This window comes from Nannospalax galili, unplaced genomic scaffold (assembly GCF_000622305.1).
Source record: "Nannospalax galili isolate Female #2095 unplaced genomic scaffold, S.galili_v1.0 scaffold371, whole genome shotgun sequence".
NCBI classification, from domain to species: Eukaryota; Metazoa; Chordata; class Mammalia; order Rodentia; family Spalacidae; genus Nannospalax; species Nannospalax galili.
The window spans coordinates 6,603,033-6,620,295 of record NW_008331606.1 but is presented as its reverse complement, the minus strand read 5'-3'; the positions used below and the strand labels follow the sequence as shown (position 1 = coordinate 6,620,295).

The window sequence follows — 17,263 nt, the reverse complement described above, 5'->3', positions numbered from 1 at the left end:
ATATATATATATATACTTTTTTGGGTCTTTTTGAGATAGAGTCTCCCTATAGCCTCAGCTGACCTGGAACTCACTATGTAGACTAGGCTGGCCTTGAACTCACAGACATAGCCTGCTTCCCGAGTGCTGGGATTAAAGGCATGCACCACCACCAGCTCTTACTCCTTTATAATTTTTAAAATAACTCCTCACCACTGGTTTAAGACTGAGCATACCTGTAGAATATGGTTTTATATGTAGAATCTGTCAAGGAAAGCAGGAACACTGCTACTTGTTTGTGGCCATAGGGCCCTAATACAAATAGGCTGTTGAAGTACGCTTGGTTTTATGGACACTTTAAAATGGCATGTCTGCTGTTGTTATAGCTGATGTGACTAGAGAAAGTAGAAGGTATGTTTGATGGTGAAATTAGTTATGACCAGACATAGTGATTTCATTAAATCTATCCAGTGACTACCTGTTGCTGTAAATTGGATTTCTTCTGTATAATATCAACTAAATTCACATTGAGTTTTGATAGCGTGCTTGCTTGTGGTGCTATGTTTTATTTGCTTGTTGAGGTCCAAACAATTGCTTATTGAGTGGTAGATTTTTGTAAAATGCATTTCTTTAACTGTCCTTCATTTTTTTTGCCTTTCAGGGCTTATCACAATGGCTATACTTAGAACATGAACAAAGATTAAAACTGACTTCTGAAGTATAAATTTATCTTGAAAATATGAATGTGGACTGCCTTTTATCTCTATTTCACTCCATTTAACACACTACAAATTATTGAATGATTTCAAATAACTGCAAATGTATAATATATATTTTCAATTAGTCTATAATTTTATTTGAGGGACTCTAGCACTTTATGTTATAGACAACAAGGATACTTCTGAGTGATACCTAAGAAATTTTTTAAGAAAGTCTTTTAAAATCTATACCTATTGTGCAAATAACTTTAAAAAGGTAATTTTCTCATCTTTTTTTTTCTAATTCACTTTGATAAGGGTCATGGATCCTTCAAAGTTAAAGGCCTAAATGAGCAAACTGGCTAGCCAGAAAATAAAACTGCACCTATTTCTTAGATATAAGCATCAACATTACTATGTAAATTATAGACTGCCCTCTATCATTGCAAATAGTTGCTATAGTGTTTCAAAACAAGCATTTTGCAGTCACTGTGTGTAGGGTTGAAAAAGCATAAGGTACTTACCAAGGGATCATGCTTAACCTAGAGTCTCATAGAAAACAGGATGTATTATACTCATCTTGTGAACTACAGAATAGATTGTGGTCCAGACACCAGGTACCTCATAGAAGCAGATTGACTTCTTTGTTTAGCCTGAGAGTTCTAAAGGAAAGTTAGGCATCTGTTTAATTGCTTGGTTCATCCTGGCTTTACCTCTTGTTAATCTTTTATGTTACTAAGGGGAGAACCATGTTGTTTTCCTCCCAAGCCCCTGGCCCCAATTAGGAGTATCAGATACCAGGTAGTTTCTGAGGAGGTTTTTTTTTTTTTCATCTTTAAACTCTAAACCAAGTCTAGAAAACCCTTGATACCTGTGTCTATTTTATATCAGTCACTGAGATATTTTTTAAGCTTTTATTTATTAAAATAAATTTACCAAAAAAGTCCCCTAAGCACAACTATTTACATTACTTTATAGTGTTTTCTGATCTCTAACATATACGCAGTGTTAACTGTTCTTGTTAGAGAAGTTGATCTTTTGTCTTAGGATTTTTATCTGAAAGCACAATGCATTGAGTCTCTTGAAAATCATCTTTCAGCTGTTTTATGGAATAAACTTTATGCACTGCTACTGTAGCATTCTCACGGTATGTATGTAAACAAATGTATGCCTGAAGTTGATTTTTGCAGGAAACATTACTCTGCTTCTAGAAGCTTTTTGTCTAATATTTCATAAGAAATCATTGTTTAACCATTTGTGTAGCATAAATCATTCAGTGAATCATGTCTGTACATTGTATAATGACTGAAAAGCACATAAATGTAATCAACTTTGAACTCATTAAAAAACCATGTTTGGGAGGTGCTCTCTAGTTTCTGTTCATTTCGTGATTCCTCTGTGTGTGTGTGTGTGTGTACAAGCACACGCATGCATACGTAGGTAAGACACCAGTCTCCCTGATTTAAACATTGGTTTACCTCTAAGGAACACCAAAGTATTAGCTGTTTTATTCAAGTTGGTTTGTGGACTTCTGTGAGTTAAATAGGGAAAATAATAATAGTGAAATAGCTGGAGTTGCAACACAGCACTAGAGCTCTTGCCTAGCATGTATAAGGCCCTGAGTTCAGTCCCCAGTACCACACAAAGAGAAAAAGAAAAAAAATGCTGAATTATATAAGATAGAAATGTCATGAGTTTCTTAATGTTCCAAGGGAGTTAATCTTTTTCTAAAATTTATTTTTATTCATCTGGTGTATGTGTGTGTGTGTGTGTGTGTGTGTGTGTGTGTGTGTATGCCATGTGTGTGTGGGTATCCTTGGAGGCCAGAAGAGGGTGCTGGATCTCCTGGAGCTGGAGTTACAGGTGGTTGTGAGCCACCCAATATGAGTGTTGGAAACCAAAGAACAGCAAGAGCTCTTAACCCCAGAGCTACCTCTCCAGTCTCTGAATTCTTTATTATTTGCTTGCTTGTTTTTGAGACATGCTCTCATTTCAGCTGAAGTTAAGCCCCTCAAGTGCTGAGATTATACATGTGAACTGCCACATCCAGCTAGGCTACTTCTTTCCACTTTCTACTTCATTTCCTTTTTAATTTTTTAAAATATATATATTTAAATTTTTTATGTGTATGTATGAGTGCATTGCCTGCATGTATGTAAGTGCATCCAAGTCATGCAGTCCCCACAGAAGTCAGAAGGGGGTGAACTGGAGTTATCAATGGTTGTTAGCCACCATGTGGGCGCTGGGAACTGAACCCAGGTCCTCTGCAAGAGCAGACAGTGCTCTTAACCACTGAGCCATCTCTCCAGCCCATATATATATATATGGTGTTTTTTGGGGGGTGGATCTTTTGGAGACAGGGTCTCCCTGTAGTCCCAGCTGGCCTGGAACTTGCTATTAGACCAGTCTCTCCAGGAACTTACAGAGATCTGCCTGCCCCTGCCTCCCCAGTGCTGGGATTAAAGGCGTGTGCTACCACACCTGGCCCATTTTTAATTTTTTTTAAGGCAAGGTTTCCTTATGAAGTTCAGGCTTGCCTCAAACTGAGTATGTAGCTGAGGGTGACCTAAACTCCTGCCTCTATGTCTCAAGTATTAGGATTATAGACCTGTGCCCCTACACCTGGTTCAATTGACTTAATTTTTTGTATAGTTTAGCGGTCATGCTTCGAAAACTAAATCCTAGCCATGCATGCTGTCATGCGCCCATAATCCCAGCACATGGGAGTTTGAAGTGAGAGGATCAGAGGTTTAAATCCAACCTGGGCTGTATAGTGAGACCTTGTCTCAAGAATAAACAACAGGGACTGAAGAGATGATTCCATGATTAAGAGTGCTTACTGCTCTTCCAGAGGACCTGAGTTCCGTTTGGTTCCCAGAACCCAAGTTGGATGGCTCTTAATTGCCTATCATTCCAGCTCCAGGGGCTCTGACCCCTTCTGGCTTTCACAGTGAGAGAGAGAGAACCACCCCTGGTTCTTACAATCTTTCCACCCCCAAATAGTTACAGTTTACATTTACGAGACAAGAATTTTTGTAAATAACACATTTTCAAGAGAGAGAGAGAGAGAGAGAGAGAGAGAGAGAGAGAGAGAGAATATTCATACAAACGCATAAATAAAAATAATACATTTTTTAAAAAGAATAAAAACCACATTAAAAATTGTTAGAAAGCTCACAGTGAAAATATCACACCTCATTATCCCTGCCCACTCATCCTACCCAAGTGACTATTTTCATTAATTTAAATATACTCCCAGTGTTCTTTTATACAAAACAAGAATTGTGAGTGGTCAGAGTACTGGGAGCTGAGCAGGTTCTACATGTTGAATTTGGTTAATATACAGAGAGAAGTTGAGTTTCCAAGAAAAGTCAAGAGTTCTTTTGAAACAATATCTAGGGAGATACTTGAGACTGATGTGCATGCTATTATTTCCAGTCTACTAGGAAGAAAACTTCACTGTGGGTGACTTAAGAGTATAAACAGACTAATGAGGAAAGGACCCAGCTAGCTAAGGGGCCATACATGTTACAAAGTTCAATCAAGGAAGAGGCAATGGAATAGTTGTCATTGTGAAAACAAACATGATTCATCCTGAAAGCATTTACCAAACAGGAAACTTGCAGCAAGATACAGGGCAATGGTTGTAATTATCTGTCACTGCAGGTGTTTTTTTGCCACCTCAAAGTCGTTAGGCCAGCATATTTCTGTCATCTGAGTTTACTTCAAAAGGAGCTGTGCTAGGTCAGCTTGTAAAGTTGGAGGTTTCTAGAGAGATTCTGGAAACAAGTTCTAGGTAATTTTCCTTTAACCAAACAATTAAGTGGGAAAATTATAGCAGCTGCTGAGGAGATACCTACAGGATCTCTGCATACACATGGAAATACACACTGAGGTTTCAAAACTGCTATTATGCAAAAGACTAAAGACTGAAACTGGTGCCAAATGCCCTGACATTTAGAGAAAGCATGTCTAAAAAGAACGATTTAGAACCAAAGGAAGTTGGGGGCGGCACTGGAACTGTGTGGCTGTGAAAGAAGATGCAAAATGGAGGAAACAGAGCCTCTCTGTATAAACCCAGCAGCAGAATGTCAAGTTAGGGATTAGGGATTATTGAATTAGGAAAATATTTGCCACACCTGTAGTCTGGAAATGATAAACAACACATCAGAGTAGAGCATTAGTCTCCAGGATTGAGTACTAAACTGAGTAGCAAAGTAGACCCACCTATAGGATATTAAGATCGGACTTTGTCCAGTTACCACATCAAAGACCCTTTAAGGAAGTCATAGGCAGGGAAAGAGGAATGAGCAACACTGGTTTGGGTGGCTTCATACGCCCAAGGTACAAAAATGTGAACAGGCTACACTCAGTTTGGCTGTTTCCTTCATTCTGTTCATTTAGTGTTTGTCTGATTTGCTGATCACCTGGTTAGTCAAAAGATCTTCAACAAATTAAAGAGACACCTACTCTGAGCTAACAGCTTTATCACCCAATAAAAGCCACCCGGTTGAAGGGAGGTGACAGGGGAATGTCCAGCTCACTAAATATATTTTCTAATTAGCTGGACGATTGCTTTGTGAATCACTGACTTAATGAACATATGAAGTGGTAATTTAGGATGTGACCAAGGTAAATGGGGGACAGGCTTGTTTCAATAAAATGAAAATAATAAATTATTTCTTGAGGATGTAGGCAGATTTTAGTCCACCAAGGTAGAGAAAAACAGTGCAAAATCTGTCTTTACTAAACAGTGTGCTAATTTGAAGAAAAATGTGTGAAACCTCAAGTTGGACGGTAGAAGACAAACTAGGTGCACACTGGTGCGGATGAAATTCCACAGTAAATTACCTTTGTACAATTATAAGTCTTGTAAAGCAAGGTTAGGAATGAACTTATTTGAGTATTTAAACAAAAGCTTTCTCAGAGATTTGGAGCCAAGTGTAGCAGCACCCCAGTACACGTAAGTAAGAGTGGGGTGGAAGCAAGAAAATCAGGAATTCTAGAGTTCAAGGACACCCTTGGCTACATAGTAAATTCAAGGCCAGTTGGGTTACATAAGACTTCTGTCTCAAAAAAAATCAAACCAAACAACAAAACACTTTTTGTTTTGTTTTGTTTAAGTTAATTACTGTACTGGGTAACCTGAATTTTCAGCTGTTCTCAAGCTGTGAGGAAACAGGTGTTTTATGTTTGTTTGTGGTTTTTTTTTTCTTAAGTAGACTTTATTTTGTAGAGCACTTTGGGTTTACAGCAAAATTGTGCAGAAAGCACGGCATTCCCATCACACACATGTACAGTTTCTCCCACTGTCAGCATTCTGCACCACTGGGGCACATTTGTTACAATCCAGGAACCCACAGAAATGCATCTTTATATCCCCCCACAGTGTTCTCTATCAGTGTGGCACATTATAGTCACATGTATCTGTTAGTATCACACACAGTGATTTTACTGCCCCAAGAATCCTTTCTTGGGTTTTTCTTTTTATATCATTCATCCATCCATTCACCATCCATTCATTCATCCAGGGTTTTTTTTTTATGTGTACGTGTGTGTGTGTGTGTGTGTGTGTGTGTGTGTGTGTGTGTGTGTGTGCCACATGTGTGAAGATACCTGCAGAAGCCAGAAGAAGGCATTAGATCCTCTGGAGCTGGAGTTATAGGCAGTTATCAGCTGCTGGACATGGGGGTGCTGGGAACGGAACTCAGGTATTCTGGAGGAATAACAAGTGCTTTTAACCACTGAGTCATCTCTCTCACCCCCATCTAGCAATTTTAAAATCAGTGTCTTCTCTGTATTCCTGGCTGGCCTTGAAATCACATCAATCTTCCTGCTCACTCTCTAAAGTGCTGGGATTGCATGAATGAGCCAATATACTTGGCTTAGGTTATTTATTTTTTGTATTTTATGTGTATGAGTGTTTTGTCTGCATATATGAAAGTGCATGAAGTCATCAGATCCCCTGGAACTGGAGTTATGGATGATTGTTAGCTGCCATGTTGGTGCTGGGAATCAAACCCAGGTCATCTGCAAGAGCAGTCAGTGCTGTTGACTGTTGAGTCATTTCTCCAGCCCCCTGTGCTAGGGTTCTTTGCAAATGCTATCAGGAGCCTTTCTTGAGCCGGGAGTGCTTGTGCATACCTGTAATCCCAGGTCCTTGGAAGGTCCTCCTGGTCAGGAGAACATATTTTAGAGTCTGCTGCCAGCCTGGGCTATGAGAGACCCTATCTCCAAAGCAGCAAATAAGTAAGCAAACAAAGAAGACTCTTGTTATTCAAAGTGTGATTCCTGAAGCACAGACCTTGCCTAGGATCTTAATAGCAATGGAGACCCTTGGGCTGCACCTTAGACCAACTTGTTCAGGATCAGAATTTTACCAAGATCCCCAAGTAATTTGGATGTGCAATAACAATGGGTAGACATTGAGTCACCTTCTTAAAAATCTTGCAACAGTTCTACAAGACAAATAGTTATATACCCAGTTACAAATGCGATGACTACAGCTGAGATATTATTTAGCTTTTCCAAGATTCCACAGCTAACAATTTTAGGTCTGGTTAACCAGTCTATGATTTATAGCATGTTTCTCCCAGTAAAAAGTTCACTTTCAGTGGCAACTCTGTAAAGAAGAAGCCAAGATCATTCACATCCATGCAGCACAAAACAGGGAGTCCTCTCAGCCACAACAGCAGAAAGCCAAACTATTTGCTATCTTGCTAGCAATCACTTGTACCACTGAAAAGCCTTTTCACTTTCAACCAGTTATTATGGTATCATGTAGACAGCTGAAGATTTCAGAGTAGTCAGAAAAAAAACTGGAGTAATTATCAAAGTTACTCCCTCTTACCAGTGACTGTTGACCAAATATGAATCAATTTGCCAACTGCAAGCCCTCCCAGAACAAAGAGCAGATTTGCTCTAGACTCAAATAACTGGTAAATGTATTCCAACAAGAATCTGTCAGGCCAGTTTGATATCATACAGGCAGGAAGGGCTGGTGGTTGGCTGGCTGCTGTTTCCAACCAGGTGGGTGGCCTTTCCTAAACTCTGTAAAGAGAGAAGGGAGCCTGAAATGCTTGGGCCTTACGGGGCAATATAACAGGCCCTTTTGTTTCTGGGTAGCTTTTTAAAAAAGGAATATTACTGGAAAAAGTAGAAAAAGTTCTATGCTGCTCTATGCCGGGAGCACACTTCCAGTTGAGCAGGAACTCTTTGGATCTCCAGAACATCTATCCTGGAATCCAGGGAGATTAGGCTATTTCCTTCTCTTTCACTGCCCTAATGACTTGGGAGACCTGCATTAGAGGATCAGCAAGACTACTTGGTTTTGCAATGAGCTGATGACTAATTAGCCTAAAGCAGGAACCTGATGATAGTCTCAGCTCAAAGCCCTAGGGATCCAGTTTGTGTAATTTGCCCTCACAAGCAAACTACACACACACACACACACACACACACACACACACACACACACAAGGCCAGGTGAAGAACTCTGAAAACTGACCTTGTGACAGTTGTTCTGACTGACTTTTACAATTGACTAATCTGGACACAATTTGTGGTTGTGAAATTCTACTCAAAAACCCATGATAGCTGTCCTTATAAAAGAGATATAATTCTGGACTTTTAATCTTTTGAGACAGGAGCTCATGTAGCCCAGGCTGGAATTGAACTTGCTATGTAGCAGAGGATGACCTTGAACTCCTGATCCTCCTGCCTCCATCTTCCTAGTGCTGGGAATACAGGCTTGTAGCACCATATCTGGTTTATTCAGGGCTGGGGATTGAACCCCATGGTTCATGAATGGAGCATTCTATCAACTGAGCTACATCCCCAGCCCAAGATCAAATTCTTTTTTTTTAATGTTGCTGAATTATTATTATTATTTATTTTTGTCTTTTTTGAGACAGGGTCTCCCTGTAGCCCCAGCTGTCCTGGAACTCACTATGTAGACCAGGCTGGCCTTGAACTCACAGATATCCGCCTGCCTCCGCCTCCCGAGTGCTGGGATTAAAGGCATGCGCCACCACGCCAAATTCTTTTTTTAAATTACATTTATTTTGTGTGTGTGATTGCGTGTGTGTGCACACATATGTATGCACATGCATGTATACACACACATGCCACAGCATATGTGTAGAAGTCATAGGACAACTTGTAGGATCATGTGGGTCCTGGGACTGAACTTAGATTATCAGGCTTGGCAGCAAGTACCTTTACAGCCTGAGTCATCTGAATGGCCCAAGATCAAATTCTTAATGTACCCATCTGGCATTTAAATAACTATTTGGATAATTTTATCTCATGTTTTAATGGATTTATTAATATTCTATCACTTTTCCTTTATATTTAAAATATAATGAAAATACTACAAGTTGAGTCAAAATAAGCAAAAAATAAACCCCACAACAAACAAACAAAACCCTAAGGTAAAATGGTGAAGAATTTGCCAAGAATAGTGTCACAAGTCTGTATTCCCAGCATCACTTGGGAGGCTGAGGCAGAAAAGGAGCATGAGTTTGGGTTTAGCCTTGTCTACGTACTGAATTACAAGTCAGCTTGAGCTGTAGAATGAGACTTTGTCTCAGAAAAACAAAACAAAGCAAAATAGTGTAGGCTGTTTATGATATGACATTATCATCTACAATGTGTTGAGTCACATTCATAGCTATCCTGTGATGCACATGGCCCATAGGCTTCAGGTTAGATGTGCTTGCAAGTTACTGCAACACTGTTTTCTTGAGGCTGGAGAGATGGCTCAGTGGTTAAGAGTACACACTGCTCTTGCAGAGGACCCAAGTTTGGGTTCCAGTACCCACATCAGCAGGTTCTCAACTGCCTGTAACTCCAGCTGCAGGGGGATCCAACACCTCTGGCCTCTGAAGGTACCTGTACCTGCACGTGCGCACGCACACACACACAAACACAATTAAAATTTAAAAAAATCTAATTTTTTAAAAAAATTTTATGTGTATGAGTGTTTTATCTGCATGGATGTAAGTGCACCAAATACATGCAGTACCTGCAGAGGCCTGAAGAGTGTGTTAGATTCCCTGGAACTGGAGTTAAAGATGGTTGTAAGCTGCCTTGTGGGTGCTGGTAACCAAACTTGGGTCCTCTGTAAGAGCAACCAGTGCTCTCAACTGCTGAGCCATTTCTCCAGCCCCTAAAAATTAAAAATAAATCTTAAAACATTTTAAATTTATTTATTTGTGGGGGGCGGTATGCCCCAGTGCTCATGTGGAAGCAGAGGACAACTTGGGTGAGTCATTCCTCTCCTTCCACCATTGGAGTTCTGGGAGATCAAACTCAGGTCATCACACTTATTCTGCAAGCACTTCTACCCACTGAAGCCATCTTGCCAACTCACTTTGACAATATTTTCAAAGCAGTGAAGACCATTTCAAAGTAGAGTACTTTGGGCATTAGGTGGCACAGTGATTAAGAGCACTTATTGGAGTTTGGATTCCAGCACCCACATTGGGTTGCTAAAAATTGCCTGCAACTCCAGCTCCAGGAGAAGATCTGACAGCTTGTTTTGGCCTTCACAGACACCTGCACACATGTACACACACACACACACACACACACACACACGCACCTACATATAATGAAAGGTAAAGTAGCCCCATACTAGGAGAAAATATGTAGCACAAACTGGAATCTATGGTTTATTCAAAAGTTAGAGAGGTGGAGGTGAATATGGAAGGAGTTAGCAAAGTCAAAGGTGAATATGATCAAAATACACTGTGAAATTCTAAAATAATAAATAGGGAGATGCTGTCTGAAACAAAACAAAATTCATTGTGGGCCAGGCATGGTGGGGCATACCTTTAATCCCAGCACTCTGGAGGCAGAGACAGGTGGATCTCTATGAGATCAAGGCCAGCCTGATCTACATAGCAAATTCCAGGCCAGTTGAGGCTACAGGGAGACCTGCCTCAAAAGGACAAAAAAGTTAATAAATCTTTTAAAGTGTGGGATTTTGAATACTGTATTTTATTTATTTTTATTTTATCTGTATGAGTACTTTGCCTACATGTATGTAACTGTACCACATGCATGCAATGTACACAGAGGTCAGAATAGGGCATCAGATCTTCTGGACCTGGAGTTATAGCCAATTGTTAGCTGCCATGTGAGTGTTGGGAACTGAACCCAGATCTTCTCTGCAAAAGTAGCTCTGCTGAGCCATCTCTCTAGCCCTGAGTACTGTATTTTTAATAAAGTCATGATAACTGTATTTTCTCTCTAAACCCTCCACAAAGACTTTTTTTTGAGACATGGTCTCACTATATAGTCCTGACTGGCCTAGAACTCACAGATATCTGCCTGCTTCTGCCTCCTCAGTGCCGGGATTAAAGGTATGCCCTACCATGCCTGGCCCACAATGAATCTTGTTTTGTTTTGTTTCAGACAGCGTCTCTCTATAGTCCCAGATGGCCTGGAACTCTCCATGTCGACCAGGCTGGACTCAAACTAACAGATCTACCTGCTTCTGCCTCCTGAGTGCTTTTTAAGCTCCGTTTTTTGGGGTTTTTTTTTTGTTTGTTTGTTTTTGAGACAAGGTCTCCCTGTAGCCCCATTTAGTCTGGAGCTTGCTATGTAGACCAGGCTGGCCTTGAACTTGCAGAGATCTGCCCGCCTCTGCCTCCCAAGTGCTGGGATTAAAAGTGGGCAACATCACGCCCGGCCTTAAGCTCCTTTTTTATCTCAATAATTATCTTTGTAAGGTCGAAGGGTAGTTATTATATATCCATCTTTTGCAGGTAAAGGAAACAGAGGCTCTGAGGGGTCACATTACTTGACCTCCAAAAAGGGCCTCCCAGCAAGGAAGAGACAGAGGCAACAACAACATGCAGTGCTCTTTCTACCTTCTTTAAGTTGAAGAAATAGTGCAGGAAAGGCCACATAAATGATCCCCTAAAGAAACTAAGGCAGCTGAGAACATGTCAGAATCATTAAATTAGTTATAAATATCTTTTCACTTTGGTTGTTTGATGAGGGGGAAAACCTGCAACATAAGCAGCTGCCTTAATTATGCATATTGAGGGCCTTTGGTTGTAGCTATGGTGTGTACCCAGAGCAATGGCACTTTTGAGAGAGGGTTAGAACTAAATATAGTCTCTCTTTCCCTCCCTTGTTGCTTCCCCCAAAGGGAAGTGAAAAGTGATCTGGAAAGCAAGACAGTTCTTTCTCGGAAAGTAAGGAACTGGGGCTGATTGCCAGGGCTATATTCTCCTCTGAAGCACATACCAGGCAGTCTACCTTTGGTGCTGGCAGGTGGAGGGAGCCGCTAGCTTGAAGCAATTTCTGCTAAAGGCACCACATCGTAGTGGGACTGGGCCTGGCTTTATGTGTGTACCGCTGTCAAGGTAAGCAGAACTCGGTGTTCTTTGTGAAGAAAAAGTAAATTAGGCCAAAGTATAAAGATGTTAAGAACAGTCCAAAGGAGAAGGGTAGGGAAGCCAAATTATTCCCAAGCATGGAAAGACCAGGATTTCCCTTTGGCTAGCCCCTTCAGATCTTAGCATGACTTTGTATCAGTGTTTCTTGATTTCATACATGGCTATAGAGTGCCCTGTAGAGCTATCCTACTCACAAGAGTTCTCAGGAGATGCTGAGTCAGATTATCTCAGAAAATGAGCCTTGTATATATCTACCAGGTAGATAGCATGTGCACAATCAGCCTGGGAACTAAAATCATCCCAGGAACCATAGTCATTCTGGAAAGGCCCCAGTTGCTGAAGGCCAGACGATTTAACCTATAGTTAAGAGCATTCTGGAATTTCCTGTGAACTTTTTAGGCTTCCTACACTTCAAACCTTCCACTAGGTAAAAGGAACAGAAAAAAAGAGATGCTCGTTTGAGACAATGAGCACTTATAAACTGCTTGTGCTAAAAAGCACTCACTCCTCACATGGGCCCACATGATAACTAAATACAGGATAAAAGCCTGACATCTTTCCTTTTGTTTTGTGACTAGCACCTTTACTTTGGCTGAAGGCACAGAGATAAATCATTATCCTAAACCATCAATCACCTTGGATTCCAGGAAGAGCAAATCATCACAGGACAGACCCCTGCCCAGATGAGGACAATTATCCAGAATGATGAGGCACACCCTGGGGCAGAAGTGACCATCTTGTAGTAACAAGATAGGTCCCTTCAAGCTAACACAGCAATAAGGATTTTGAGCACCTTGCAGAACCAGAACTGAGACAATGATCAATCAGGCCATGACTTGACCAGGACTGCTTATTTTACGTACACATTTCATCCCCTGCCCCAATTTTTTCTCCTCTCAAACCTAAACCCCATGATTTTCCCTTGAAGATAGACTTGGGGGTCACTGCGATGCTTTTCATCTGTTTCTCTTCCCAGTATAGCCACATTGAATAAATCTTTCCCTATTTTTCAGCATTAGTCATCTCTTCATTTGACATTTTTGGGGTGGGTAGCCAAATACGACTTTTTGTGACTGCCAGAGCCCAGGCTATTGTCCCCGCAAACTCCAGTTACAATAGGACTGTGTGGTGTGGACATCAGCACGTGAGACAGCATTTTATAAGAGCTAAGGTAAGGGTGAGAGTTTTGTTATTCTCAAATAAATGTGCAGAAGGAATTTCCTTGCTCTAAATGTTTATGTCAAATTCCTCAACACTCCAAAAATATCAGAGAAAGTTCTAGTTTTGTAGCCCCAACAAGATAGGCTTGACCACCCCTCCCCAATATGCCGATTTTAGAGATAAGTAATATTGAAAAGCAAAGAAAGACTTATTCAATGTGGCCACATTGGAAAGAGGAACAAATAAAGGGGTTCAACTTCTGCGGTGCTGATATGAGGTTTAGGTTTAAATACACAGAAAGAGATAGTCATAATTAAGCAGTCCTGGACAAGGTGTGGTGCCATCCATCATAGACTCATCTACCAGCTCTCTCCTGCCTGTCCTGAAAGGTGTTCTGTTACGTTATCAGGACTGTGTGAAATCTCTTTCTGGGATGCAACTTCCTCCTCTGACTCAACCTTTCATTTTTTCTCAGGATGTAATTTCTGAGGAAATTTGCATGTTTAGGGTTCCTCGTTTCAATAGTCTGATAGTTGTAGAGAGGGACACACAAGTGTCTCTCTAGAATATCTCCTTTCCTGCCAGGAGAATTATGGTTTGTGTGTGGTAGGGGCTGGATGTACATTTAGCAAGAATATTCCAGAGCTCATGGCATGGGGATGCATGCCTGGGCTGGAAAGGCCATACCCATGAACCCAAGATTCTGTTAAAATCAGAGATGCTGATCCATTTTCTTATGGAAACTAATTTTTTGTTTTTCAGTGAGTTGCAGAGTATCAATCACTATGTAGCTTATGTTGGCTCTGAACTTGTGGTACTCCTGCCTCAGTCTCCTGAGTGCTGAGGTTATAGATGTGTCTTACTATACTAGGAAATTGTACTTCAAAGTATGAAATTATAGAAATGGAGAACAAAATAACAGCAGGGGTTAGGGATGATGGAGGAAGGGAAGACTACAAAGCCATCCATGAGGGAGATCTTTCTGGTGATAGAATAGCTCAATTATTTTTCATGTGTGAATGCAAGCTTTATTTTTTAAATTTTACTTTGTATTGAATTTTTGAGATTTTCATACAATAGAATTTAATGGTATTTAGATTCCCTCCTCTAACTGCACACCTCCCCTGCCCCCTGCCAAATTTAATGTGCTCTCTTATACATATAATATAGCCTATAGAGTCTGATTTGTGTCCTCAAATGATCATCAGTATAGGTCCATCCACTGGGCCCACCAGAGACCCATCCCTATAAGACACTGTCTCTCCCCTTCCTGTTTGCTAAAAGTTCCTTAGGTTGGGTTGGGTTCCTTAGGTTATGCTGGGATTTTGTCTGTTTTGAGCTTGCATAGAGCTTGTGCATGCTGTCACCATTGTTATGAGTTCATATGATGAACTTATCAGTTGTCTGGAAGACTCTGTTTCCTTGTGGTCATCTACCTCCTATGACTCTTTCAATCTTTCTGCTTCCTCTTCCCAGATCCCTGAGCATTGGGAGGCAGAGGTTTGAAATAGGTGTCCTATTCAGGGATAAGCACTCTGTGGCCTCTTGCTCTCTTTCACATTAGTGAATTATAGGTTTCTGTGTTAATCACCATCTGCTACATAAGGAAACCTCTCTGGTGAGAATTGAGAGATGCATTCATCTTATGTGTAGAGAGGTTGCATTGAAGATGTGTCACTTAGGGTTAAGCATCTCACAGATACTTATTCTCTGTGTTTGACCAGTTCTAGAATTCTGTAATAGTGTCCAACTGATGCAAAAAAAGTTCTTTGATGAAGAGTGAAAGGTACACTTGTCTGTAAAAATGAGGATGCATATTTAGAATAAAGTAAGAAATGACGTTGGTCTAAGAATATGACAAAATAAGTTTTTCTTTATGATCTATGACCTCTATAGCAATGTGTATTTGGCTATGTTTACAGTACCACACATGAGTTCCCTCCCATTTAGTGGGCCTGAATTCCAATTACAAAGCTGTTGATTAACCCCAAGAAAAAAGTGCCACTATTCCACCAATAGCAATAGTTTGCTGGGCCAGTCATTGTTGCTGTTTATTAGGCTTTAACAGCTGGGTAGGATTCTTGATTGTTTTTCTCCCTTGGCAGCTTATATATATCCTCTGATGCTATGAGAGCTAGTCTTCAGAGAGGAGGCTTCCAGGTCAGTTTCAGCTCAAATGCTCCAAGTCTTGTGTCCTAAGTCAGCCTGTTTTCAGCAAGAGGGTCTTAACTTCGAGTTCTGGGAAGCAATCAAGAGGTGTGGCAATAGCCTGTGCTATTTTTTGAGTCTCTTGGAGTACCCTGACCAACAGCTCAAAGGGAGGTTTCTCCTGCCTGACACTGTTTCTTGTTTCAGCTATACACATGCACTTATATATTTATAGCATGTATATTTTTTCAGTAGGAATTTGAACTAACACATTTCCTTCTGGTTTTTAAAAATAATTATTTTATGTGTATGAGTGTTACACCTGCATGATAAGTGCACTCGTGTTGGGCAGTGCCTGAGGACAGAAAAGGGGATCAGTTCCCCTGGGACTGGAGTTACCAATGGTTGCTAACCACCACGTAGGTGCTGGGTTTCAAACCTGGGTCTTCTGCAAGATCAGCCAGTGCTCTTAACTGCTGAACCATCTCTCCAGCCCCCTTTCTTCTTTTTATACCATCTAAGCCTTATTTATCTAGCTTCTCACTCCCCCTATACAACCCTCTGTACTCCCCACCCAGTTAAAGTACCCCCCTTTCCCCATTTCCTCCTTTATAACACCTATTATTCCCCTGTCACTCTTTCTTCTCCTTTATCCCCAGGCTTCCTTTCCATTTTTCTGACTCCTGCAGTTACAACAGGATATATACTTACATCAAGGCATTTGAAACTAAGATTCACAAATTAGAACATATGTTGCTTGATTTTTCTGTATATATTACTTCACTGAGTATAACAGTTTCTAGTTCAATCTGTTTACCTGAACATATCATGATTTCATTATTTTTTTCATTTAAAAATTATTTATTTAACTTTTACAAAACTTTATTGGCAATTTCATACATGCATATAAGGTGTTTTGATCAAATCCATGCCCATTCCCTCTGTCTTAGTTTGTTCTTCATTGCTGTGACAAAACACTCTGACCACTACCAACTTGGGGAAAAAAAGGTTTATTTGTCTTACATCTCCCAGGTCACAGTTCATCAGGGAGCCCAAGGTAGGAACTCAGGGCAGGAACCTGGAGGCAGGAGCTGGAGCACAGGCCCTGGAGGAACGCTGCTTACAGGCTTGCTCCCCTGGCCCCTGCTCAGCCTGCTTTCTTATGCAACACAGGCCCACCTGCCCAGGGGTGGCACCACCCACAGTGGGCTGGGCCCTCCCACATCAAGAAGATGCCCCTCAGACATGGCCACAGGCCAGTCCAATAGAGGCAATTGTGGCTCCCTCAACCCAGGTGTGTCAAGTTGACACTAAAGCTATCCAGCACACCCTCCTTTCCAACACCTCCCATATCTCCCCACAACTTTTTAAAATTTCACTTATTTATTTATTTTTAAATTATTTTTTTAATAACCATATAATTAGAAGAAACATTTCATTACAAAAGCATTGACATGTTCAATAACAATTTCCAGAGCTAAGATGCATATCTTTCAAACTTGGCTGTAAATTTTTAGGTATATATTTGAATTAATACAGTTATACAATATTGTACTCAGTATAAACTCTATGACACAAAATTAGATGATGTTTTAATCTTTAAAAAGATCTCCATTTCATTATTAAAATACACAGTATCATACAGAAAGATTCATTTTAATGCAATTAACACTAAGATGTTTGCAAATGCATTTCTAATATCTATATATCTGATTATTACTACTCATAGTCATTTACTTTCTGTGCTCCTTGCCATCTGAGCATGGATATAAAGTCATCAGGTAGATTTCAATGGTAATGTTTTTCACATCTACTAATTATTATTATTATTATTATTTGTCATTTAAAAAATTTTTAATAATGAAA

The 17,263-nt window shown here is 40.4% G+C and overlaps 1 protein-coding gene across 2 annotated transcripts in view; it reads left to right on the top strand.

Annotated features, from left to right (window-relative positions):
* Mospd1 (motile sperm domain containing 1) overlaps positions 1-2,038 on the top strand; it is a 29,416-nt gene extending 27,378 nt beyond the window's left edge. For both annotated transcript variants that reach the window (XM_008826767.3, XM_008826766.3), the window contains exon 6: positions 641-2,038. In XM_008826767.3, coding sequence (XP_008824989.1) covers positions 641-703 — 63 coding nt within the window. In that variant the 3' untranslated portion in view covers positions 704-2,038. The remainder of the gene's footprint in view (positions 1-640) is intronic.
* The last annotated feature ends 15,225 nt before the right edge of the window (positions 2,039-17,263 follow it).